The sequence below is a fragment of the Nomascus leucogenys genome, chromosome 18 (assembly GCF_006542625.1).
Source record: "Nomascus leucogenys isolate Asia chromosome 18, Asia_NLE_v1, whole genome shotgun sequence".
Classification (NCBI taxonomy): domain Eukaryota; kingdom Metazoa; phylum Chordata; class Mammalia; order Primates; family Hylobatidae; genus Nomascus; species Nomascus leucogenys.
Genome location: NC_044398.1, coordinates 98,598,330 through 98,625,098, shown reverse-complemented (window position 1 = coordinate 98,625,098; position 26,769 = coordinate 98,598,330). Strand labels below are relative to the sequence as shown.

The 26,769-nt window shown below is 48.9% G+C and overlaps 2 protein-coding genes across 4 annotated transcripts in view; one reads left to right on the top strand and one right to left on the bottom strand.

Moving 5' to 3' along the window:
- Nucleotides 1–18,361, top strand: part of HMOX2 (heme oxygenase 2) — a 35,500-nt gene extending 17,139 nt beyond the window's left edge. The window contains exons 1-9 of one of the 2 annotated variants that reach the window (XM_004091275.3): nt 4,323–4,491; nt 4,612–4,733; nt 10,830–10,947; nt 12,390–12,487; nt 13,492–13,618; nt 14,908–15,025; nt 15,723–16,214; nt 17,441–17,567; nt 17,658–18,361. In XM_004091275.3, the coding sequence (XP_004091323.1) occupies nt 13,533–13,618; nt 14,908–15,025; nt 15,723–16,214; nt 17,441–17,567; nt 17,658–17,785 (951 nt within the window). In that variant the 5' untranslated portion in view covers nt 4,323–4,491; nt 4,612–4,733; nt 10,830–10,947; nt 12,390–12,487; nt 13,492–13,532 and the 3' untranslated portion in view covers nt 17,786–18,361. Of the gene's footprint in view, nt 1–4,322; nt 4,492–4,611; nt 4,734–10,829; nt 10,948–12,389; nt 12,488–13,491; nt 13,619–14,907; nt 15,026–15,722; nt 16,215–17,440; nt 17,568–17,657 lie in introns of those variants that run through there. The other variant, XM_003269226.4, reaches the window with a different exon arrangement.
- A 355-nt stretch (nt 18,362–18,716) lies between these two features.
- Nucleotides 18,717–26,769, bottom strand: part of CDIP1 (cell death inducing p53 target 1) — a 28,957-nt gene continuing 20,904 nt past the window's right edge. For both annotated transcript variants that reach the window (XM_030798819.1, XM_030798818.1), the window contains exons 2-6: nt 22,586–22,675; nt 22,058–22,156; nt 21,705–21,860; nt 20,804–21,077; nt 18,717–20,696 (exon numbers count right to left, since the gene is read on the bottom strand). In XM_030798819.1, the coding sequence (XP_030654679.1) occupies nt 20,585–20,696; nt 20,804–21,077; nt 21,705–21,860; nt 22,058–22,142 (627 nt within the window). In that variant the 5' untranslated portion in view covers nt 22,143–22,156; nt 22,586–22,675 and the 3' untranslated portion in view covers nt 18,717–20,584. The remainder of the gene's footprint in view (nt 20,697–20,803; nt 21,078–21,704; nt 21,861–22,057; nt 22,157–22,585; nt 22,676–26,769) is intronic.

The following is a 26,769-nucleotide window of genomic DNA, read 5'->3' as shown; positions in this document are numbered from 1 at the left end:
AAGTGAGACTCTGTCTCAAAAAATATATATATTTTGCTAGAAATTCCAAGGTTTTTCTTTCTTTTCTTTTTGTTTCTTTCCTTTTCTTTTTTGAGACGGAATCTCACTCTGTCACTGAGGCTGGAGTGCAGTGGCATGATCTTGGCTCACTGCAACCTCCACCTCCCAGGTTCTGAGTAGCTAGGACTACAGGCGCATGCCATCACATCTGGCTAGTTTTTGTATTTTTAGTAGACGCAGGGTTTCACCATATTTGCCAGGCTGGTCTCGAGCTCCTGATGTTGTGATCCGCCTGCCTTGGCCTCCCAAAGTACTGAGATTACAGGTGTGAGCCCCTGTGCCTAACGCCCATTTACTTTCAAACAAAAAATGGAAATATCACTGTCTCCATGAAAAGCCCTACAGGCAGCATCAAATCTACACTAGGGGCCAGGTGTGGTGCCTCGTGACTGTAATCCTAACACTGGGAGGGTGAGAGGATTCCTTGAGGCTAGGAGTTCGAGACCAGCCTGGGCAATATAGTGAGACCCTATCTCTACAAAATACTTTAAAATTAGCATGGTGGTGCGCACATGTAGTCCTAGCTACTTAGAAGGATGAATTGGGAGGATGGCCTGATCCCAGGAGGTAGAGACTGCAGTGAGCTAATATCTCACCACTGCACTCCAGACAGAGCAAAACCCTGTCTCTAAAAAAAAAAATTAAATAAATAAATAAATGGTTTACACTGAGGGTCACAGACTTTGAGTTGAGGTTCATCATGAAGAATCTCCATTTTCATTCTAATAGCACTAGATACAGGCTAGGTGTGGTGGCTCACGCCTATAATCCCAGCACTTTGGGAGGCCGAGGCGGGCGGATCACGAGGTCAAGAGATCGAGACCATCCTGGCCAACATGCTGAAATCCCATCTCTACTAAAAATACAAAAAATTAGCTGGGTGTGGTGGCACATGCCTGTAATCCCTACTACTAGGGAGGCTGAGGCAGGAAAATCCCTTGAACCCGGGAGACAGAGATTGCAGTGATCCAAGATCACGCCATTGCACTCCAGCCTGGAGACAGAGCGAGACTGTCTCAAAAACAAAACAACAACAACAAAAAACACAAAAAAGGCTGGGCACAGTGGCTCACCTTGTAATCCCAACACTTTGGGAGGCCGAGGCAGGCGGATCAGTTGAGGTCAGCAGTTTGAGACCAGCCTGGGCAACATGGGAATACCCTGGTTCTACTAAAAATACAAGAATTAGTTGGGTGTGTTGGCATATGCCTGTAGTCCCAGCAACTCAGAAGGCTGAGGCACAAGAATTGCTTGAACCCAGGAGTGGGGAGAAAAAGGAAATATTAGGGGACATTTGTTAATTTTATATTTCTTTTTTCTTTTCTCTTCTTTTTCCTCTTTTTTTGAGACAGAGTCTCGCTTTGTGGCCCAGGCTGGAAGCTGGAATTCAGTGGTTCAGTCATCGCTCACTGCCGCCTTTACCTCCTAGGCTCAAGTGATCTTCCCACCTAGGCCTCCTAAGTGGATGTGACCACAACTGCATGCCACTCCCCTCCACCCCCGTCTGCCTACCAGCTAATTCAAAAAATTTTTTTTTTGTAGAGATGGGGTCTCCCTGTGTTGCCCAGGCCAGTCTCAAACTCCTAGGCTCAAGCAGTCCTCCTGCCTTGGCCTCTCAAAGTGCTGGGATTACAGACATGAGCCACTGGGCTCAGCCATTAATTTTAAATTGCAAGTGACGTTTTCTTTAGTTTATTAATCAGCACCATATGATGTCACAGTTTTATAACTCATTTATCTCATTTAATTCTCATACCTACCTTGTGGAATTGTTATCACTGTCCTTTACAGATGAAGAAAGAAACTCCAAGAAATTAAGTAGCTGGCCCAAGTCCACTCAACTGGGATGGGCAGAACCAGGGTTTGCTCTTGATTGTGCCTTTCTAGAGCCTGTGCCTTAACCACATCCATGTGCTGCCTCTTGGCCTCTGTGTGGCCAGTAGATTCTCTCATGGTTAGGCTCGTCTTAATTAACATTTGTTGGGTGCCTACTACGGCTCAGGCTGTAGAGATCTTTGTAAAATCCAGTCCACTGCCCCAGCTCGTCGTGTGTCTTTTGAACACATTAGTATTGTGCTGTGCAGAAAGGACTTCTGTGCATATGCCTGCTATTACACTTGTTGAACCCAGTTTCTAGAAACTTTCATTCAGATGGAGGGATTCGGTCTTCTTATCATAGAATATATACAGAAATACAAATATTTAAATCTTTATCTAAATTAATAGTCACGTATGCCATTTATACAGATAGCGAGTTACAGCCAAGTGACAGCTGTGTTGGGAGGCCATGTCCGGGGAGTTACATACTGGTGAGGAAAGTAGAAAACATGGCTGTGGGGCCAGGCGCGGTGGCTCACGCCTGTAATCCCAGCACTTTGGGAGGCCGAGGCGGGTGGATCACGAGGTCAGGAGATCGAGACCATCCTGGCTAACACGGTGAAACCCCATCTCTACTAAAAATACAAAAAATTAGCGGGGCATGGTGGCGGGTGCCTGTAGTCCCAGCTACTCTGGAGGCTGAGGCAGGAGAATGGCGTGAACCCGGGAGGTGGAGCTTGCAGTGAGCCGAGATAGCGCCATTGTACTCCAGCCTGGGCGACAGAGTGAGACTCTACTCACAAAAAAAAAAAAAAGAAAACATGGCTGTGAAAATTTAACACATTGACTAGGCAGAGTAATGCATGGTGATCTGTTTTCTCTTTGCCCCAATCCTGAAAGGTTTCTTTGAACAGCTGGAGTGTCTAGAAAGCTTTCCTAGAAAGCAAGTGTACATTTTACTAAGTAATCACTGTGTCACTTAGATTTTCTGTTTTTTTTTTTGTTTTTTTTTTTATACTTTAGGTTTTAGGGTACATGTACACAATGTGCAGGTTTGTTACATATGTATCCATGTGCCATGTTGGTTTGCTGCACCCATTCACTCGTCATTTAGCATTAGGTATATCTCCTAATGCTGTCCCTCCCCCCGATTTTCTGCTCTTTAAGTGTGGTTATGAGATGTGTTCCAAATAATTTGTTACTAACCATGAAGTTGATGAATGCTTTGCCTTTAAAAAAATAAGTTTGGGAGGGGTGCAGTGGCTTATGCTTGTATTCCCAGCACTTTGGGAGGCTGAGGCAGGCAGCTCGCTTGAGTCCAGGTGTGGTGGCGTGTGCCTGTAGTCCCAGCTACTTCGGGGGCTGAAGCAAGAGGATCATTTGAGCCTGGGAAATCCAGGCTGCAGTGAGCTATGATCACACCACTGCACTCCAGGCTGTGTGAAAAGGTGAGACTGTCTAAAAAAAAAAAAGTTTGGCCAGTCATGGTGGCTCATAACTGTAATCACAGCACTTTGGGAGGTCAAAGTGGGAGGATTGTTGAGGCTAGGAGGTCAAGACCAGTCTGGATTTGATTGGGTTAAACATTATCCCTGTAAGTTGGCTCTAATTCTGAGAAGTTGTTTAGAGTAGAAGAGAGGGCTGCATTTACAGCTAATTGTTAGTAATTTCACATCATCTGCAATATATTTTCTGGGCACTCTGCCCGACTACTCCTATGGGACGTTGTCATTCATGTGCAAATCAGGCCCTATATACTAAGAGGGGAAAACAGTTGAGGACCTCCTTTTTTTAGGAGCTCTTGGTGCCTTGTGCATTAAGATAGTGAGTCAGAGGATAAGAAGGAAGCAGATTCCACTCCCCTTACCACTCTTTGGGTGTAGGCAGGGCCTGCTGGTAGTGCTGGGAAAGCCGACCATCCTTCTTTGAGCAAGTCCAATAGCTGCTGCTGCTAGTTCCGTCCCACTGTAGGCACAGTCTGTGTAGGATGAGCCAACTATATGTGGAGTTACTGGTTCTTGGTCTGGGCTTGTTCCTTGCCCCAGGTTCAGCCCCCACCAGAATCTGGGCAGTCATTGTGAAGAAGCCTAGGAATAATACCTTACTCTATAGGCCTGTGGAAACGCGTAAAGATACCTTGCAGGCCCAGAGTGAGAAATTGGAGCCACCTTGTTTGATTGACCAAAGGCTTGTCCTATGGAGTTACTAATTTTACAGGAAGTTTATGTTAACATACTTTCTATCCATTGCACTACCATTCCTGAGGCACAATATATTTCAGTAGGCAGAAAGATAGGACTGCTTAGATTTTAAACACTCAGTACATGCTTGACACAGTTTAGTCTATTTCTCTTTAGTTACTATGGCAGTGGGTGCTATAGAGATGTGCAGACCCTATTGTGACCTCCCTTTGGTATAGGGATGCTCTGGAGCCCCTGATTTCCTTGTCCACTAAGGTCTGGCAGGTCTGATTGCCTCTTTTCAGGCACTGAGTGGTGGGGTATGCCATCCTCCCCTGCTGGAACCAGCCTTGGCCTGCCCTGTTAGTCATCAAAAATAGATCTCACTAGGGAATAATCTTCTCAGGTTGTTGTGTAATCTGAGTGAGCCAAGGTGAGTGTTTTGGGGACAAGCAGCATCAACTTCGGAATCTTCAACTGGGCCTGAGCACTTATTTCTCAGAAATAATAGAATCTTGCTCACTTTTCTTTCTTTCTTTTTTTTTTTTTTAAGATGGAGTCTCACTCTGTTGCCCAGGCTGGAGTGCAGTGGATCAATCTTAGCTCATTGCAGCCTCCACCTTCTGGGTTCAAGCAATTCTCCTGCCTCAGCCTCCTGTGTAGCTGGGATTACAGGCGTGCGCCACCATGCCTGGCTAATCATTCTATTTTTAGTAGAGACAGGGTCTCACCATGTTGGCCAGGCTGCTCTCGAACTCCTGACCTCAAGTGATCTGCCCGCCTTGGCCTCCCAAAGAGCTGGGATTATAGGCATGAGTCACCATGCTTGGCCTCTTGCTCACTTTTCATACTAAAATAACAAATTACAGCCTGTAGTTTAACCTCTCTACTGCATGCATAAATGCAGTGTGGTACGAGTGCCTCTGTAGCCCATAACTTCAGTTTCCTTGTTGCTAGCAGTCTGTGGTGACACCATACTAATCTCATATGCAGGAACCAATGAGGATTAGCCAGGGACACAGGAGGAGTCACCTTGCATTCAGAATGACTCAAGTTTAGACTCAACTTGACCATTAGCTCTCTGAGTGACCTTACCCATGTTAATTCTCTTGATCTTAGTTTCTTCAGAGCCAATGAGACAGTGCATGAAAGTGACTTAGCCTGGTATACCCAGGTCTGTCAGACTTACAGTCTGGTGCTCTCTTGGGTGAACTTGAGGGCCTTCTGCCAAGGCAGAATGGCTTCTTTTAAAAAAAAATATTTTATTTTTTTGTAGAGACAGGGGTCTCACTGTGTTTCCTAGGCTGGTCTCAAACTCCTGGACTCAAGTGATCCTTCACCCTCGGCCTCCCAAAGTGCAGAGATTATAGGTGTGAGCTACCAGTACCAGCCTCCAGGAATGGCTTCTAAGGCTTCAGGCTGTTTGTAGAGAGGAAAGCATCTGGGAGCTGATGGCACTCTCAGGTTTCCCAAAATGACAGTTCTGCATATGCACCTTAATCACCTACTTTTTTTCCCTCCACCCCCAAATGCTATTCACAGTCCTTGTTTATGATAGAAGCTGAAGCTTACAGGTGACAATTTTTGTGCCTGTATGAAAGGAAACATAACTGACTCCACTTATCCACAGGACACCTGCTTTCAAGGTTGTTCAGTGTTGGAATAATTTTTGCCTGATGGTAACCTAGGGATGACCCAAGGTTTCATCAGTTAAAGCCAGCCCTATGGGATGCGTGAAGCCTAGGCTCTGTCCCTATAAAAATCCCACCAGAACCATTTTAGAATTCACTCAGGACTTCACCCCTCCCCCTCCTGGTGCTGCTTATGGAATCCTCATCTCAGCCTTGGGACACGTTCTCCTCATATAAAGCGAGGTGGCAGTCAGGGAACAGGGGCGAGTCTTGTGCTTATTTCAGTTACAATAGGAAACTACCAGGGCTCATCGTTGTCCCAACAATAGTCGATTCCAGGCCCCTTCTTTGAACTCATTTCAGTGTTTCGGGTTCCGTCCTTGGTGTCTGTCTTCACTGCTTGCTCAGTTATATTTGAACATGGCTAGAGATGAGCACACTTCTCTTCTCCAGTAAAAAAGCCTGCAACAAAAGTCTTGGACTTCTTGAACTGCTCTCGGTTGTTTTTTTTTAATTCAATATATTTTTTGAGATGGAGGGGGTCTCACTTTGTTGCCCAGGATGGTGTTGAACTCCTGGCCAAAAGTGATCCTTCTGTCTGTGTTCCAAAGTGCAGAGATTACAGGCTCGAACTACCACAACCGGTCTCTTGTCAGTTTTTGAGGTTACTTAAGAGGTTAATGCCTTTAAATTAGTTTGCAGTTGTTTTGCCTTTGCCTTCCTTCTTGCCCAAACGTGCAAGTGCTTATTTAGTAAATCTGACTCAAGTGCTTTGTGTCCCCAGAGTCCCCACTTTTCCAGGATTCATTGTCTTTTTTTTTTTTTTGAGACACAGTCTTGCTCTGTTGCCCACGCTGGAGTGCAGTGGCACTATCGGCTCACTGCTACCTCCACCTCCTGGGTTCAAGCAATTCTTGTGCCTCAGCCTCCCGAGTATTTGGGATTACAGTCACACGCCACCACATCTGGCTAGTTTTTTTATATTTTTAGTAGAGATGGGGTTTGGCCATGTTGGCCAGGCTGGTCTCGAATGCCTGACCTCAGATGATTTACCCACTCAGCCTCTCAAAGTGCTGGGATTACAGACATGAGCCACCACGCCCGGCTGGATTCAGTCTTAACTTGCTCTTTTTTTTTTTTTGAGTCTCCCTTGCCAGGCTGGAGTGCAATGGTGTGATCATAGCTCACTGCATCCATGAACTCCTGGGGTCAAAAGATCCTCTTGCCCCAGCTTCCTGAGTGGTTGGGACTACAGGCGTGTGTCACCACGCCTGGCTAATTTTATTTTTCATAGAGACAAGGTCTGACTGTGTTGCCCAGGCTAGTCTTGAGCTCCTAGGCTTAGGCGATCCTCCCACCTTGACCTCCCAAAGTGTCGGGATTATAGGTGTGAGCCACTGCACCCAGCCTGGATTTGCTCTTTTATCAAGAGGTTAATAGTTATTCTTCCGTTCAATGAACTGTGGGATTGAATTCCCCCAGTGATTGAAATGAAAGGGCTTATGTATAACATTTCCTGAGGCGTGGTAGTACCAGAGTTCAGAGGAGACCTCAGGCCATTTATTCTATAAACTCAGAAGCTATAGTTCTAGATGATGTGGCTTCTTCAGGGTGTTGAGAAGTCTCTGTTATCTAGTGCCTTATTGGATTAGAGCTGATTGAGCTGTCTGCTGCCCCAAACATGTGGCTCAGCCAATCTCCAGTGGCATCTGCAATGTGGATATTCTAGCCTGCAGTGGTTACGTGGCTCACCTTAGAAAGGGCAGATATTCCTATTTCCTGATGCTGCCGGAGAATGAGGTCTAAGTCAGAAGTCCTCAGGTGTGACCTGCCCAGAACGATCTGAAATTGCTGGATTTCTTGTTCTTCCTCAGTGTTTAACAATCACCCAATTGCTCATTCTCACCAGCAACTTCCTCGGTAAGAGCTTAATATTTGAGATGGTGCTGCATGTTGTCAAACATTCATACATGTTAGCCCACTTAGTCTTCGCAGCACATGGTGGATTAATGGATTTTTAAAAGCTGGTATTTATGCATGATGGAATACTACTCAGCCATAAACAAGAAGGAAATTCTGTCATTTGTGACTACATGGATGCATCTAGAGGACATTATGCTAAGTGAAGTAAGCCAAAGAAAGAAAGACAAATGGCGCATGATATCACTTATATGTGAAATCTGAAAATCAAGTCAAAGTTATAGAAGGAGAGTGTAAGATGTTGGTTACCAGCGGCTGGGGGAAGGGAAAGGTGGGTGTGGAAAGGGGAGATGTTGATCAAAGGGTACAAAATTTCAGTTAGGAGAAATAAGGTCTGATGATCTGTGTTACAGCATGGTGACTATAGTTAATATAGTTACTATTATAATAGTATACTTCAAAATTGCTAAAAGAGTGGATTTTAAAAGTTCTCACCACAAAGAAATGATAAGCATATGAGCTGATGGATATGTTAATAACCTTGATTTGATTATTCCCCAATGTATACACGTGTCCAAACATCACACTGTACCCCATAAATATAATTGTCAGTTAAAAACTTAGAAGAGTCAAGTCAGATCTGAAGAGAAGTCAAAACAGATTTCATACAGTTAATTTAGAGATATGGCACCCAATTAAAAATTTGTATTACTTTACTTGGTGTTTTAGAATTTAACTGTTATTTTCTTGTTACACACACAGGCACAGGCACACAAATCCTCTATTTAACTGGCTTTCTCAGTAGGAACTCCATCTGTGTATTTGCAACAGCTGTAACTCAGGTTGGATGCTCCCCAGAGTGCTGGCCTATATAGGACCCTGATCTGAATCTGAGGGAATCTGGATCTGTCTTGTAGGAAGCTTTTGGTTTAACTGGGAAGACAGGATGACAGTCAGTTGTGGAAGCTGAAGCGTAATCACCTCATATTAATATGGTGGCAATTTTATATTGGAGTGAGCTCTGAGCTGCAAACAGCCTTCTAAGAAGCAGGCAGGAGACCCCCATCCAGGGTGATGGTAAGAATCCTGATGCCCAGCTGCAAGGTGTTCAGCAGGGAGGGAGCACTGGTGGAGTCCCAGTGCAGAAGTCTCTGAGCAGCCACTTAGCCTCCCTGTGCATGTGAGATAACAACCCGAGTTCATGTTGTGGGCATCTCATGCAGTGCAGTAGCTGGTCACTGTCAAGTGTCACTATTTCATTGAGTCAGAAGCCTACAGAACTGTTCTTATTCCAGGGAGTGAGTCAGTCCTGCTGTTCCTTACTCGGTGCTGGCTGAGCTCAGCAACCTGCTCTCTTCCTTCTGTTCAGGTCTCTGCAGGGCAAAGAAGTCTTTATTGTTCCTTTCTGTATCACCAGATGGGAAATGAATTATAATATAGTCCTTAGATTATATTCCCATCTGGCAGCAATGCACTGAGTTACCTGACCTGAAATTTGTTGGACTTAGTCTCCATGGAGGAGGATTTACCATCTTTGTTGTCTCAGAAGTCCTAGTAGTGCCTCATGCTAGCAATTTAGCAGGAGCAAAAGCTTTGACACAGTGTTCTGGATCTGCTGAGCTGGTCTAAAGGAACCTCTTTTGCTTGAAGTAACTGTGATAGGAACTTTGTTACTGCTTCTTTTAACTCAGGTGTTGGAATGAGAATCAGCAGCTGATCAGGTGAACAGTTAGGAGTACTGGAATTATGGAGTAGTGGAGGTAGATTTTATAAAGAGGGTCACAGTTTTTTGGAAATGGGAAAGAGAGAGGATAGACTGGCCTTTCTAGAATTTGTAATAGGAAAGAGGACCCAGGAGCTTCCATTGACTAGTTAGTTAATGCAGTGAAGGATCTTAGCTGGTTTGCTTGGTCTAATTCCTGTCTCTTGGTTTCTTTTTTCCCTTCCCTTCCCTGCCTTCCTCTTCCTCTTCCCTTTTTCTTTCCAAGAGAATTGAGTCACTCCAGGTAAAAGAAGCAGCCAGTTGGATAAGAAGTCCAACAAAAAACAAGTATTTATAGCTCTCCAAATTTCCCGCTTGTCATTATCGGTATACTTTTGCACACAGTTATAGTCAGTGTTTGGGGTCCTTTTTAAAAAAATAAAAAGTTTCTGTAGGCTTTTCCATGCATGAACACAGCTTATCAACTTGCCCCAGCTGTGCCAGGATTCCATTGTTAACTGTTGTTTGAGCAGTCATGCCCTTTGTTCTTTGGCTGTGTGTTGTTTTTTTCCTAACATCATAGTATGGCTATGTATTATTTTGATACAGATTACGATTACTATTACTATTTATTGAAGTGTATTTCCCAGAGTGGAATATTTTAGGATCTTTTTTTCTCTTTTGTGGGGGGTGGGGAACATGTAGCTTCTTGTGGATATTAGAGATTGAAGTCTAAAAAGGTTCTACGTTTATGATTTGGCCCGCAATTTTCTAGAGATTCCAATGGTTCCTGCAAAGAAAAGAGCATTCAAGTATAGAAACCAGCCAGACTAAGTCTGGACATGTAGCTCTTCAGAAAGTGAAAAAAAATTTATGTTTGTGCCGTTGCAAGGTGGCCTCTGAATGCCACACTGTGGGGCCACTCCCTTGGTCAGTGGCTAGGCCACAAGGTCGCCTCCCCTGGCCCCAGTCTGTGGGTTGAATGTGCTACCCGAACCTTCCCAGGAGCCTCCTCTGTCCCCAGTCCCCAGCCCCCAGGTCTGTACAGATGGTAGTTGGTACTTTCAGCCCGCCTTGAGGACTCAGTATTCTTCCTGTTAGCTTTCCTTCAAAGTAAAATTGGTAGAACCTGTTTTGAGTGTAGAAAATTTGAAGTTGTGGACAGCAGATTACAAAAAATTGCATATTATTGGCATCATGCACGAGATGTTCTCCTTCCTTCCTCTCCCTATATTTTTTTAGTTGGATGTTTTTACTCAACAAGTATTTATTGAGAGTCTAGTATTTTCCAGACCCTGGAGCTATAGTAGTGGAAAAGATAGCTCTGGTCCAGAGTTTGGCTTCCCACGGGCTGGGAGGTCAGAACCAGGAGCTGGCACACAGGAGTGAGGTTGAAGAGGGTGTGCCTAAGGGGAGCTAACACAAGTAAAGTGCTGCTGAGAAAATGCCCAAGTGGGTGCCAAAGGAAGCAGCTTTCTCTTCCCTTTTTTTTTTTTTTTTTTTTTTTTTTTGAGACAGAGTCTTGCTCCGTCGCCCAGGCTGGAGTGCAGTGGCATGATCTTGGCTTACTGCAATCTCTGCCTCCCGGGTTCAAGGGATTTTCCTGCCTTAGCCTCCTGAGTAGCTGGGATTACAGGTGCCTGCCACCATGCCTGGCTCATTTTTGTATTTTTAGTAGAGACAGGGTTTTACCATGTTGGCCAGGCTGGTCTCGGACTCCTGACCTTGTGATCTGCCCACGTCAGCCTCCCAAAGTGTTGGGATTACAGGCGTGAGCCACCGTGCCCGGCCAGCAAAGCTGTACTTTTACAAAAAAGAAAAGAAAACATTTATAACTCAAGGTCTGAAGGCCCATGTGAGGCTTATTCTACAGCTTGCAGTGCCTGTTTTGGCCACTTGGTAAGTGGATGCACAACTGGGCAGCCTTATGCTATCTCTGTGAACCACCCGTTTCTGGCTTTGTTCATAATATTCCCTTGATAGAGGCCCTCCCTGATCCCTGCCCCAAATCCTGTCTGTGTTGAGGGTCCTGCCCGAGGAAGCCCTCTGCATACTGTTCCCTCCATGTAATACCTGCCTGCTTTCACATTCTTCTAGACTGTGCTGTGCATCGTACAGTTCATCAGTGTTATTGCAGAAAAGAGTGTCTCTGATTTGGAGTCAGAAGATTCCATTTTTCTGTACATCCCGATGTTTATTTTCTGAGTGTTCTCAGACATCACTAAGCCTCAGTCAAAATAAAGTATGATCATGATGTAATGTTCATTGAGTGCTTTCCACATGGTAGGCATTGTGCTATATGAGTTATCGCTTGACTTCCTAAAATAATCTCAGTATAGATGCTAAATCTAAAGGTGAGAGAGACGGTTCAAAAAGACCTCAGCGAGCAAACCGTGTACTATAATATCCTAAAAGATAACAAAAATGTAACTAGGTATCTAGAGAAAACTCAGGAAGGATATGTGCCTTGAGCCTTTTAAGGACCGTTTCTTACACTTCTTTGTTCTTCCTGACACCTGTTTCTGGGTAGAGCACATAGAAAATGCTCAGTAAATAAGTTCTTTTTCCTTGGCCCAGTTTGGCCTGATTTGGCCCCAGTTCTGTCTTTGTGAGTTACTTTATTAGTTGTTGGTGCTACTGTGCTGCTATTCATGTGGAAGTTTCCCCAAATGGGCTGTGCCTTACATTGCCTGAGCAGAAGCCCGGAGGGATGGAGGATGAGCTTGCCTTGTTATGGGACTGTGTTTCCCTGGCTGACGAAGGCTCAGCCTTTGCAGCAGGCAATGGGAATTGATTGGCCAGCTTAATATTTCCTTCAGCCTAGCAAAGTCCTGAGTAGGCTAGGGACAGTCTGCTTTTTTGGTAACTCCTGTAGGCTGCCTTCTGCACAAGGCACCCAGTCTCTCACAGGTAGGATGAACTGGCTTCAGTACGCTTGCAGAGGGGTGGAACTGTGTGTTGCTTGCCAAGCTTTTTGTTTCCCTAAAGTTTTTGAGGTTTTCTTTGTTTTTGGTAACTTTTAATTTTTTCTTTCTTTTTTTTTTTTTTTTGAGACAGAGTTTCACTCTTATTGCCCAGGCTGGAGTGCAGTGGCGCGATCTTGGCCCACTGCAACCTCTGCCTACTAGGTTCAAGCGATTCTCCTGCCTCAGCCTCCCGAGTAGCTGGGATTATAGGCATGCACCACCACATCCGGCTAATTTTGTATTTTTAGTAGAGACAGGGTTTCTCCATGTTGGTCAGGCTGGTCTTGAGCTCCTAACCTCAGGTGATCCACCCACCTTGGCCTCCCAAAGTGGTGGGATTACAGGCATAAGCCACTGTGTCCAGCCTAACTTTTAATTTTGATAGTTTTTTGTTTTTGTTGTTTTTTTTTTTTTTTTTAGACAGAGTTTTGCTCTTGTTGCCCAGGCTGGAGTGCAATGGTTGCCCAGGCTGGAGTGCAATGGCATGATCTCGGCTCACTGCAACTTCTGCCTCCTGGGCTCAAGAGATTCTCCTGCCTGAGCCTCCCGAGTAGCTGGGATTATAAGTGCGCACCACCATGCCCGGCTATTTTTTGTATTTTTAGTAGAGACAGGGTTTCACCATGTTGACCAGGCTAGTCTTGAACTCCAGTCTGCCTCAGCTTCCCAAAGTGCTGTGATTACAGGTGTGAGCCACCGTGCCCTGCCTTGATACAGTTTTAAGCATACAGAAAAATGGTAAGAATAGTACAAAGAACTCTCATACCTCTTCCCCAGATTCACTGCTAGGATTTTGCCTTGTTTGCTTTTCTGACTTTCCAGTGTCCCCCACCCTGCAGCGTATGCACATGCACACACACTCTCTTCTGAACCATCTGACAGGGAGTTGCAAGCAGTGTACCTTTACTTCTGAATACCCCAGCGTGTATTTCTTAGGAACAAAGACATTCTCTTATATAATCGCAGTACGATTATTTTTAAAAATCAGCAAGCTTAATGTCAATACAATGCTATTATCTAATACATTGTTCATATTCAGATTTTTTCCATATTCCACTATGGTCCCAGCAATGGCAGAGCTTTATTTTAAAGAAAACAATCCTGGGGTGTGTGGGTGTCACCTTGGTTACATTGGCTCCGACGAAAGAACTGGCAGGTATTTGGGGAAGTGACTGCCGTGGGTGCCACATCACCAGCTCCTTGTGTCTCTGCAGGACCAGAGGAGCGAGAGCAGCAAGAACCACACCCAGCAGCAATGTCAGTGGAAGTGGAAACCTCAGAGGGGGTAGACGAGTCAGAGAAAAAGAACTCTGGGGCCTTAGAAAAGGAGAACCAAATGAGGTGAGCGATGGGGGCTGGCTGCACTGAATCAGGTGGGCCCAGCACCTGTCGTGCTCAGCACACCTGGTTTTGTCTGCCAGCAGCACTGGGGGGTGGCCATGGGCCATGAGCTCTGGACCCCTGGGTGCCTTCTTGGCCCTGCAGGGACTGCATACAGCTTCTGCTGCTTAGAACTCTCCCCACTGGTCCATTGTCTCATCCAAGGAGGCAGGGCAGGTGTTCCTGGGAGTGCTGATAGGATTTGATGGTAGTTATCGTTTTTTCTTCTTAAAAACTTGCGTGTTTCCTCATCTGGGCTGAGAAAGGGTAAACACAGGCAAAGCTGGCTCTGTTCAGTATTTTACCCCATAAAATGGAGTAACTCTGACTGCAGGGCAGCCTTTCCTTACTCTGTATAGGGACAGCTCATGCTAAACCTGAGCTTCCAGGCCCTGTTCTGCATCGTTAGCCCCTCATTATAGCCCTGTCATTGGCCAAGTTTTTTTTTATCCCTTGAAATCATTGCTAATAATAAATTAATTCTCAGCACATGGATGATAACGAGCTAATCTCCTAAAGAAGACAGCAGAAGCCAGACCATAAGGCCAAATTTTTGTCACTCTTGTAGGTGGATTGTGTGGATACATGTAAGCCCCTGCCCAAGTACCACCATCTTTAGGATCACGTTTTCTACCTTGTCCATCCATCCACACACCTTTACAACTGTGTAATTTGGTTAAGCAGCACAAACCCAAGGTCCTGGCCCCAGCCTCTCGGTTCTCTCTTTTGCATCCTTCCGTGCTTGGTCCTAGTCACATATAGTCCCAAAGAAGCTGTTGGTCCAAGGTGGGAGGAAGGCAGTAGGGCCATCTGAGGAGACCCACGGTCACAGCCTTACCGAGGTGTGTGAATTCCAGGAGACACGTTCCAAGGCTGTTCTTAGAGAAGCCAGCAAATACTGATGGAAATACAGATGTGTGTCTCTTCGACCACTAGGTGGCCACAGAAGCAAAGCGTTGCTCATTTGGGTGGTTCCCAACACAGACACATGGACGTGGGTACTATTCTCAAGGAGCAGGCCACAGTTATCCCTTGTGTCCTGAGTCTTTGGAGCAGACTGTCATGTCTGCTTGCCCTGTGTTCCCTGACAAGTTCCTGCTATTTGTGTTGGAGTGAAGTGTCTGAGAAGCCCCAGCCTCCAGTACAACAGGTGGTCACCGTGGGGTTTGGACTCAATCTTCTTCCTATGGTCCTTTCTGGGAAGCTGGGAAGGGCTAATTGACACACAAACACCTCCTATCTCTCCACAGAATGGCTGACCTCTCGGAGCTCCTGAAGGAAGGGACCAAGGAAGCACACGACCGGGCAGAAAACACCCCGTTTGTCAAGGACTTCTTGAAAGGCAATATTAAGAAGGAGCTGTTTAAGGTTTGTGCCCTGCATTGGGTTTCAGACTGTCATACGGGGTTGGGGTGGGGGCCTTAGTCGAGAAAAGTGCCCCTGGAGCCACTCTGAGGGAAAAGCTAGGCTTTTCTCCACACTCCATTCCTTCTTGACGTTAAGCTCTGGCTCTCGGCTGGGTACGGTGGCTCAGGTCTGTAATCCCAGCACTTTGGGAGGCCAAGGCAGGTGGATCACTTGAGGCCAGGAGTTTGAGACCAGCCTGGCCAACATGGTGAAACCCTGTCTCTACTAAGAATACAAAAATTAGCCAGGTGTGGTGGCACATGCCTGTACTCCCACCTACTTGGGAGGCTGAGGTGGGAGAGTCACTTGAACCTGGGAGGTGGAGGTTACAGTGAGCCGAGATCGCCCCACTGTACTCCAGCCTGGGTGACACAACGAGACTCTTTCCCCCGCCAAAAAAAAAAAAAATGGTTCTCATGGCTTAGATAGAATAACATAGTGGTGTGAAGGAAGCAAAAGTATGGGTGTTCCAAAGACTTCACCATGCCATTCCTTTAAGAAACACAAAAACTTCCTTGTGTGTTAAATAATTCACTACATAAAAATGGGCCATAGGATTGGTTCTTCGGGGTTGGGGGTTGTCACTTGAGCCTCTGCATCCAGCTGCTTGGATGTGGTGTGCTCAGGCATGGCTGGCCTCCTCCTGTCACCTCCACAGCTGGCCACCACGGCACTTTACTTCACATACTCAGCCCTCGAGGAGGAAATGGAGCGCAACAAGGACCATCCAGCCTTTGCCCCCTTGTACTTCCCCATGGAGCTGCACCGGAAGGAGGCGCTGACCAAGGACATGGAGTATTTCTTTGGTGAAAACTGGGAGGAGCAGGTGCAGTGCCCCAAGGCTGCCCAAAAGTATGTGGAGCGGATCCACTACATAGGGCAGAACAAGCCGGAGCTACTGGTGGCCCATGCATACACCCGCTACATGGGGGACCTCTCGGGGGGCCAGGTGCTGAAGAAGGTGGCCCAGCGAGCACTGAAACTCCCCAGCACAGGGGAAGGGACCCAGTTCTATCTGTTTGAGAATGTGGACAATGCCCAGCAGTTCAAGCAGCTCTACCGGGCCAGGATGAACGCCCTGGACCTGAACATGAAGACCAAAGAGGGGATCGTGGAGGAGGCCAACAAGGCTTTTGAGTATAACATGCAGGTACTATTGGGGGCTGCCAGCTGCCAGGGCTGAAGAGGGAAACTTTGACAGTGGTAGCAGATCCATAGTAGCCTAGGAAGGCACACATGGCGTTAGGACAGATGAGCTGCAGGGTGCCGAGAGGAAGGTGGCCACCAGATTGGCCACCAGAGCTTGTGGGCCCAGTGGGTGGTTCCCAGCATGGAGGCCTGGTGTGATAGATGCCAGTGGGTAGTGTTTTGGGAAGGGTGAGTCCTCTAGCACATAGAGGGGTCTGGGAGAATGGAGCTGGCTTCCTCCCTCACTGCAGGATGCTGGTCTTGAAGAATGGATAATTTTCTTTTTAGTTAAGTTTTGCTCTGAAAAGCCCTTTGTAAGTTAATAGAGAGCCAGTGCCACCAAGGAGAGTAAGTAAGCTCTGTTTACAAGTAGCCTTTAAATGAGGCTGAACCTGAGGAGGCTTACTCTGTCCCCAGATCCTGTCAGCTTCCACTGAGGCCTCCCAGGGCACTCAGGATGGGTATGCCCTGCCACAGCCTCGTTCTCCCATATTCCAAGTTTTCTGTTGCTTCTTGATAAAAAAAAATAACCAGCAGCTAAAATGGGGATGTACTCATGCCCTCCTGTCTGTGCTGTAGTAGTTTCAGTGGCTTGAGCCACCTCAGAGAAGGCCAGGCATGGGGTGCATGTCTGGTCAGTTCCCAGGGGAGACCCAGCAGTTGGCAGCCTTCTTGGGGTACCAACATCCACACCTCCCCAAAGCTCGTGCTAGGGAGGGAGGAGCATCTGGCAGTGCAGCTGCTGCCCACCAGTGCTGCTTGCTGTGTAGTTGGCACACCTGAGCAAGCTCACCTGCTCCAGCTCACTCTATCTGGAGGGCATCCTCTAAAAGAAGAGTGTGGCCAGGCGCAGTGGCTCATGCCTGTAATCCCAGCACTTTGGGAGGCTGAGGCAGGGGGATTACTTGACCCCAGGTGTTGAAGACCAGCCTGGGCAACCAAGGTGAGACACCATCTCCCCACAAAATTTAAAAACTAGCCAGGTATGGTGGTACACACATGTAGGAGGCTAAGGTGGGAGGACCATTTGAGCCTAGGAGTTTGAGGCTGCAGTGAGTTAGCCATGTTCATAACACTGCACTCCAGCCTGGGCAACAGAGACCTCATCTCAAAAGGCATTTAAAAAAAAAAAAAAAAAAAAAGTATGGGCAGCCCAAAGATGGCTCAGTTGATCCTCTGCTCCTGCAGATATTCAATGAACTGGACCAGGCCGGCTCCACGCTGGCCAGAGAGACCTTGGAGGATGGGTTCCCTGTACACGATGGGAAAGGAGACATGCGTAAATGCCCTTTCTACGCTGCTGAACAAGACAAAGGTAGGTCTGTGTGTCCTGAGCTCCCCTCCTGGGACAGGTGTAGCAGGAGACTCCACTGATGCCATGTCTCCTATTGGTGCTGCCACACAGGTGCCCTGGAGGGCAGCAGCTGTCCCTTCCGAACAGCCATGGCTGTGCTGAGGAAGCCCAGCCTCCAGTTCATCCTGGCCGCTGGCGTGGCCCTAGCTGCTGGACTCTTGGCCTGGTACTACATGTGAAGGACCCATCATGCCACGCCGGTACCCTCCCGACTGACCACTGGCCTACCCCTTTCTCCAGCCCTGACTAAACTACCACCTCAGGTGGCTTTTTAAAAAATGCTGGGTTTAAGAAAGGCAACCAATAAAAGCCCGATGCTAGAGCCTCTGCCTGACAGCATCCTCTCTATGGGCCACATTCCGCACTGGGCACAGGCTGTCACCCTGGGAGCAGTCGGCACAGTGTAGCAGGCCTGGCCCCCGAGCCAGCTCTACTCCAGGCTTCCACACCTCTGGCTGCTTCCGGTAGTCCGTTTTTGCAGTACACGGGTGACTATCTCCCCTGCTGGAGGTGAGTGGCCTGTAAGCCCAGGCTGTGGGAGGGGGCCTTGCTGGATGCTGCTGTACAACTTCTGGGCCTCTCTTGGACCCTGGGAGTGAGGGTGGGTGTGGGTGGAAGCCTCAGAGGCCTTAGGAGCTCATCCCTCTTACCCAGAATCCCTCTAACGCCTGGGTGAGGTTTGCTCAGCCCCAGCTTGTCTCCTCCTCCACCCTGTGTAAATGCTCCAGCACTCAATAAAGTGGGCTTTGCAAGCTGCCTCCTTCCCTGCCTCCTGGCACCGGGTGGGTCAAGCCACCTCCCCACAGGAGAGTCCCTGAGAAGCAAGGGCATGTTATGTCTGTGTGGGGAGTGGACATCGTCCATCATGGCCCCCAGCAGCCACCTCCTGACCTTGGTCTACTCTCCAGCACCCCTAGTCTCCAAAGCAAAGTCACCCTAACCGTCTTGCAAAGGTCTTTAAAGTGTATCCAGCACTGCTATTTTTTTAGCTCAGAAATACCTTAGAGGTTTCCTACTTAAAAGTTTTTAAAATATATCTATATATATAAATAAGGGTTTTAAAAAACCATATATTTGTATTTAAACAATTCATTTTCTAAAATAGAAACATGAACTTAAATATTTTTATTAATAGGAATCTACTACCTGTAAAAGTTTTATTTCAAAAAGGGTTAAAAAGTAGGGAAACACTTTAAACTACTGACCAAGCCTGCCACCTTCATAATTCAGATGAGTTAGTGCAGAGGTGGCCAGGGCCAGAGCTGGCCCAGAACCTGGGTGTGCAGACTGTGCTGTTAGTCTTCAGCCTATCAGCCTTGGCCAAGTCTGTCTTGCTTAAGGGTGCGCCTCCCCAGAGCTGGATGATGCTGTGCTCAAGCCTGTGGGTAGGAGGGCTCCAGCTTGCAGATCCCATGCGTGGATGCCATGGTATGTAGATGGCTGAAACCAGCATCAGAGGAAGAAAGGTGACCTTACAGCCACTGCTGAGACCAACGTGTGCCCTGGCCCAGTCACAGCTGGAATTCCCAGGGCTGGTCTACACCCGACTCTGGTTTGGTTTAATTAGGTCCTTACATGTTGGTGTTGTCCCAGGCAGTTGGCATGGCATCAGCACTGAGGGTGTGAGACCCTGAGGACTCAGCCTCCTGCCCTGCCAGTAGACTGCCTGCAGCCCCACCCTCTTTCCCTCAAAAAAGAAGGAATCCAGGCAAGAGAGCAGAGGCCCAGGGCGGGGGAGTGAAAGGGCCAATTTAATGAGAAACTACAAACTGAGACTGGGCCACGATTCACAGTGACAGGAGGCCATGCAGTGGCAGTGCGAGACCAGGAAGGACAGTGGCAGGATACAGCAGTCCAGGTGAGCAAGTTCACAAACCATTCAGGAAATAAAGAAAGGGCGAGGCTGGTGTCCACCAAGGCAGTTCTACCACTTGTGGCTGCTCCTTCCTCGTCCCTAGCCCAGTGGGCCTGCAGGAGCAGGTGTGAGCAGGCACAGCAACAGCCTGTCAGCTGGGGCAAGGGGCCCGGCACTTACAGGGAAGGAAACCCATGGAGAAGGCTCTGCACATCCAAGCGCACCCACAAGGGGGACCCTCTGCCATGTCTTGCCCAGCTGGGACACACCAGCCACCGGGCAGAAGTCATGCCCACACGCAGTGAGGACACAGGGCAGACGGGAAGGGGCTAGGCTCAGGGGCTCCTTCCGGCCCCAGCAATACAGAGTTCACAGAGGCATGGCCTGAAAGGGGGTCTGCACACTGATTCAAAGGGACAAGTTCCTTCTTAGCTACCAGGGTCTGATCTCTCACCCAGGTACACTGTCCTCTCTACCTGACACCAGGCAGCTCTCGGGCACTGGGACAGGGTATTAGACACCCTGGGCTTCTATACCTGAGAGTTCTGAGGGCCAGAGTTGGCAGTTTTACTTCCAGCCACCATGCCCCACCTCTAGCACCCCAGAGATGCAAAGTACCCAGAAACAAACCCAGGCTTCGTGACCCTGTGCTACGTGGGTCCGCCTGACTCCAGACAACTTACCCATTCTTGGCCCAGCAGGTCAGAAACAACTGTGGCCACAGGCCTGGGGAACTAACTGGCTACTGCTCTGGCTGCTTTTGGTCCCAGGGGGAAAGACTCTGGACTGAATCTGTACCTTGTTTGGAAATAGAGGAATCAGGACCCCAGCAGGAGACCCCTCCCAGCTTATCTTCCTGATCACACACACCAAGCAGACCAACAACACACAAGCTCAGTGCCAGCCCCCTGCCACCCACTGACCCTTGGCCTTAAATCCCAACAGAATTTTTGCCAGAAGAGTCAGTTGCTCAGGGCAGGGCAGGTCGAAGAGGACAGGACTTCTAGGGGATGGTGGCACAGCTCCCAGCCCCAAGTGGGGGCGGGAAAGTGACCACTGAGCGCAGGGAGCAAAGCACAGGGGGCCAGACTGACAGGCGGGGGAGTCCTGAGTCCCAGCTCCGTTAGCACAGGCGCTTGTACGTGTAGATGTAGGCTTTGCAGCTGGGGCATGTGTGCGTCACATCCTTGAAGTCATTGATGAGGCAGGGGATCAGGCAGCAGCCCAGATCACATCTGAATCAGAGACAGGGAAGAACAGGCTGAGGCCTGCTGCAGAGGAGGCAGAGGCAGCCAGTTGACCCTGGTGCAGCCCCCACCCTACCAGTGCCCATACCACCTACCCCATGAAGCAACAGAAGAAACCCAGCACAAAATTCATCAAGCCAATCTCGTAGGAGATCTTGGTGGTGATGGCTTGCTGGCAGTGGGGACACACCGTCTGCACAGGTGCTCCCTCAAAGATCTCTCCCTGCAGCACTGTCACCGTGGTGGCCGCTCCTGAAGGGACCAGGACTGTGGCTGTGTGGCCCCCAGGGCCAGGGTAGGGCCCTGGCGTGTAGGGCCCTGGGGGGTAGTAGCCCATGGGTGGGTGGGGGCCTGGAGGTGGGTAGAAACCTGGAATGGCACAGAAGATGGAGGCGAGAGGTCACTGGCCTGCCACCTGCCCCAGACAAAGAGATCAGCGCAAAGCCCCAACGGTCCACAGCGCCCAGCGTGCAAGGCTAGGCCTCACACTTCCTACCGCCCTCCTAACGGGCCAGTGGGAGGCCTTACAGCTGGGGCCCTAAGTCAAGTGGGGCCACATTCTCCCAGCCCTTCCTGGTCCCCACCCCTTGGGGACCATGACAGATGTCGCAGAGAGCCAGGCACATGGCCCGGTCCCTCTGCTCCTCTGTCTCCAGCATGCAAGGACAGGGCACTCAGCCTCAAGCCCATGACCAAGGGAGGGAAAGCCTTGCGGGTCACCCACCCCTCTCCTGCACACAGGGCGCCCCTCCCCACCCATGTCAGGTCCTGGTTTGCCAAGGACCAGCCCTGCCCGAGCAGCCTGAGTAAGAGCAGTCCCACCTTCCCACGTCCACAGTCCCTGTCCACACACAGCCTGAGCCCTAGGCCAGGGCTGGTTGGGCGTGTGGAGTCCCTGCCCTACAGCAGATGCCCACCTGTACTAAGGACAGCCAGCGCAGGCCAGACAGCAGCCAGGAGTTCCCCATGCTCCCCTCAGATCCCTTTCCCACTCACCCGGAGGCATGTAGGTGCCATCTGCACTCATATGTGGGGGGATGAAGCCAGGCTGGGGCATTGGGTGACCCGGCGGCTCATAGGGTGGGGGGCCAATGTCCGCAGGGGGCAGTGGCATGCCTGGAGGGGGCTGCATCACGGCTGGGGAGGAACGGCCTGGACAGAGAGAGGCAGAAAGAGGAGACTGAGCTGGAGTCTCTGCACGATGAGCTGGACCAGAGGCCACTGTTTTGGGACACAGATGGGGCCCAGGGGTAACCCTGGAGTGGGCATCACCACTTAGAGAGTCCCAACCATGCCATGGGGGCAGGGGGCTGCAACAGGGAGGAGCCTCAGGAGTAGTGACCCCCTACCTGGAGTAGGTGGGGCTCCACTTTTCTCTTCCAGAAGTGGGGCTGTGGGGCCCCCAGGATAAGGAGGGGGAGGCTCGTTGGACATCTTCACTGCTTCTCCTGGACATGGAGGGAAAACCCAGACATGAACTAAGCTCCCAGCCAGGTTCCTCTCCTTCAGCCCTGGGGGGTGGCTCAGATGCTGGACAAGGCGTGTGACCATCCTCAGAAGGGGCTGCCTCCAGGCACTGGGGATCCTCCACCTTCCCCAGGGCCACCTAGCCCAGAGCCACCATCCACACCTCTCAGCAGTCACCTGCTCTTCCCTGTTTGGAAGCTGGAGGGCAAGGACAGAACCCAGTAAGCAGGGCCCAGTGAGGTAAAGTCCCCCAGGGAGCCTAACTCAGCACTTGCCCCACACGAGAGCAGTTTGGCACCGAGCTCTCCCCTCCCCAAACGTTTAGCGGGCACTAAGGCAGTCAGAGGAGACACTGGACTGATCTCTGCCAGACGCTGGACTGGGAATGGGGATTCTGGGGGATTTCTTACCTCAAATCCTTGCTACTCAGGGAAGGGAGGCAGGTGAGGCTCCTTCAGCTGCTGGCCTGGAAGGACAGGGAACAGGCAGGGCTCCAGGAGCTGTTTCAGTGGAAGGAAAGGCAGGGCCCTCAGCAGGGAGCAAGGGCTGCCAAGCCAGGGCTGGGCCCAGGGGCCTGGGAATACCACACAGTTCCTCCCCTTCCCACATCAGCCTTCTCCCTGGCTGTCACTCTGTGCCATCCACACACCCGACCACCCCTCCATTCCTCAGTCCCATCACAAGTCTGCTTCCTCCCTCCCCCAAGACTGTTGGCACCCAAGGGCCACGGCTGGGCCCTCTGCATCCCCTCCCACCAAGCCTGAGCTCCCATGCATGACGACTGCCAGGCAAGCTGTGCTCTGGCCTGTGCCCTTCTGGTTTGTTTGTTGAGGCAGGGGTCGGGGGGAAGAAGAGTCAAGTGAAATCTTTTCCCTCATTTCTGTCACCAAACTCTGAGCACAGCTCAGAAAGGTGGGAAGCTTTTGCTGTTACTTAGCATCATAAAGGACTTGGGAAGTGGGGTTCAGTTACCTTAGCTAAAAGTAAAACAATGAGCCGGGCGCGGTGGCTCACGCCTGTAATCCCAGCACTTTGGGAGGCCCAGGCGGGCGGATCACGAGGTCAGGAGATCGAGACCATCCTGGATAACACGGTGAAACCCCATCTCTACTAAAAATACAAAAAATTAGCTGGGCGAGGTGGTGGGCGCCCGTAGTCCCAGCTACTCGGGAGGCTGAGGCAGGAAAATGGCGTGAACCCGGGAGGCAGAGCCTGCATTGAGCCGAGATCGCGCCACTGCGTTCCAGCCTGGGTGACAGCCAGACTCCGTCTCAAAAAAAAAAAAAAGTAAAACAATGAGACAAAAATCAGTTTCAGTGGAACAAAAAATACAGGGAGAGGAGTGTTTCCCAGAAAGCCCAGCACCTGCAGGGGATGGAGGGCACATAAGTTTGAATATAAAGTTTAACAAATCAGGGGCAGGGGCAGGGGCAGGGCCAGAGGAACCAAGTCCAAGCTCTTGGGTTCAACTATAAAGTACCATGGCAGTTTGAAAACTGAAAGGGATCAAAAAGCTGTTAGAAGAAAATGCAGGCATCAATCTTTACGACCTTCGATTAGGCAGCGGTTTCTTAGATATGACACCAAAAGCAAAGCAACAAAAGAAAAAAAAAAGTGGATGTCATCAGAAAAACTCTTGTGCTTCAAAGGACACCATCACATTTTATAATTCGTAGATCTGATAAAGGACTTGTATTAAGAAATACAAAGAACTCAACTTAATAACAGAAAGACAACCCAATTTTTAAAAGGATTTGAACAAAGACTTCTTAAAAGACAAATTGCCAAAAGCACATGAAAAACTACTGAGCGTCTTTTCATAAAGCAAATGAAAACCAAAACCACAAGGAGACCATTTCCTATCTACTAGATGGCTAAAATTTAAAAAGTCAGTAATAGGCATTATGTAGAGAAACTGGAACCCTCATACACTGCTGGTGGGGGACAGCCCCTGCCAGTCTTTTGAGGAACTGCCAGCCCCTGTTCCCCTTTTGAGGAACAGTCTGGCAGTTCCTCAAAAGGTTAAACCTAGAGTTACCAGATGACCCAGCAATTCCACCCGTAGTTATCTGCCCAAGAGAAATGAAAACCTGTCTACACAGAAATTTGTACACAAATGTTCACAGCAGCATGCATCATAATAGCCAAAAAGTGGAAACAATCCAAATGTCCATCAACAAAGTGGATAAACAAAACCGTAGGCTGCCCAGACAATGGAAGACGATTCAGCTATTAAAAGGAAGGAAGCACTGACACCCTACAGCATGAACCCTGAAAACATGCTTGGTGAGAGAAGCCAGACACAAAAGGCCACATACTGTATGATTTCACTTATATGAAATGTCCCCAGTAGGCAAACCCATAGAAACAAAGTACATTAGTAGCTGTTTAGATCTGGGGGAGAGGGGGAAATGGGGAACGTGGAATCTCCTTCTGGGGTAATGAAGATGCTCTGAAACTGACTGTAGCAACAGTTGAACAATTCTGTGACTACACTAAAAACCACTGAATTGTACACTTTAAATGGGTGAATTGAATGGCACATAAATTAGTCAATAAAACTTATTTTTTAAAAAAATGAGGGAAAAGAAAATTAGTCCTACTGCAGCCCGTCTCCACATGTCCCTGCTGGTCTGTATGCACAGGCACCTGTACCTTTTCGTTTTGTTTTGTAGAGACGGGGGTCTCACTATGTTGCCCAGGCTTGCTCTCGAACTCCTGGCCTCAAACAATCCTCCTGCCTCGGCCTCCTAAAGTGTTGGGATTACTGGCAGGAGCAACTGCGCCCAGCCCATACTATATAAAAATATAGTTGCTGTCCTGACAGTTTTAAATCCTTTTTTTTTTTTTTTTTTTTTTTTTTTTGAGACAGAGTCACACTCTGTTGCCCAGGCTGGAGTGCAGTGGCGCAATCCTGGCTCACTGCGACCTCTGCCTCCCGGGTCCCAGCGATTCTCCTGCCTCAGCCTCTCCCAAGTAGCTGAGACTACAAGCACACGCCACCATGCTTGGCTGATTTTTGTATTTTTTTAGTAGAGACGGGATTTCACCACATTGACCAGGCTGGTAAATCCTTTTAATGTTGTGTCACACATATTCCATCTTACAAGACTCCGTGACCACTGATATTAATATTCCACAAAATGGGCATACTTGACCAAACCCTATTAAGGCATTTAGGCAAGGCCCTACTTGCTGCTTTCATGAAATACAAGAGAACACCTCTGTCCACCGCTCTTTCCCTTTTGTTAGATTATTTCCTCAGGCTAAGTTTGTCAGAGTGAGATGACTAGGTCAAAGGACATGAGCATTTTATGCCTTTTTGAAAGGATGCCAATTTATAGTGCTAGTTATTAATTTTAATATTAAAATGACACTTATTTTTATATGCATTTCTTTGGCAATCGGGAGACAGAACATCTTTCCAAGTGTTCAGAAATTACACACTCTTCTGAGTTGCCTTATTATCCACGGAAGACATGGAGGCCCAGAAAAGGATGGGGCGGGGCATAAGTCTAGGACCCCGGCATGACTCTCCCACCCTCCTGCCCGCAGAGTGAATTCCAATGGCACGGGGTTAAGAACAGGGAGCAGTGGCCAGGTGCAGGGACTTATTCCTGTAATCTCAGCACTTTGGGAGACTGAAGCTGGAAAATGAACTGAGGCCAGGAGTTCGAAACCAGCATGGTCAACATGGCAAGACTCTTGTCTCTACAAAAGAAAAAATTTTAAATTAGGCGTGATAGTGTATGCCTGTAGTCCCAGCTACTGGGGAGGCTGAGGCAGGAGGATCACCTGAGCCCAAGACTCAGAGAATACAGTGAGCCATGGTCAGGCCACTGCACTCTAGCCTGGGCAACAGTGCGAGACCCTGTCTCAAAAAAAAAAAAAAAAAAGAACAACAGAGAGTAGCGGCAGTGCCTCTTGGAGCTGGTCCTGGGGTCCCTTGCCCAGGCTGCTCCTAGCCCGCCAGGTGCCCTCCTGCAGGGGAGAAGAGGGCAGCCTTTCATGGGGCTTTACCTGCGTCTGGAAAACTGCTCCAATATGTTGAGTTGGAATAAGTGCCAGCCCCTGCTACAAACTCCCAGACTCCCAGAAAATGCTCCCTGGCACCTCTGGGTGGCACCACCATCCACCAGTGGCCCAACACTGTGGTCTGCAGTGGTCTTGCTCATCAGGGAATGGTCCAGGCCCTGGGATGCTCTGAGCAGACCAGGAAAATAAGCTGCACTGTGCTTGGTGAGTCACTTAAGCACCTGCAGATCCCAGCCTGGGTCCCTTGCAGGGAGCACACACACACGCACGTGTGCACACACACCCCATCTCTGAGAATGCAGGTGTTGCCTTTCTCTGGCCCATCTTTTCATCAAAGTCAACAGATATAATCCTATGGTCTCTTAGAGCTCAAAAATTCTATTTCTGGAATTCCACATACAGCCTTGCCCATGATGATAGGGTGCAAGCGCACAGGGCAAGGCCCTCCTTTGGTGTCCACCCAACCTGGGTACAGACAATGCAGGCCATGGGGAAGCGTTCGGACCTGCACAGGGCTGGCTTCCACTCCAGCTCGCTGGCCACACCAGAGCCCACCTTC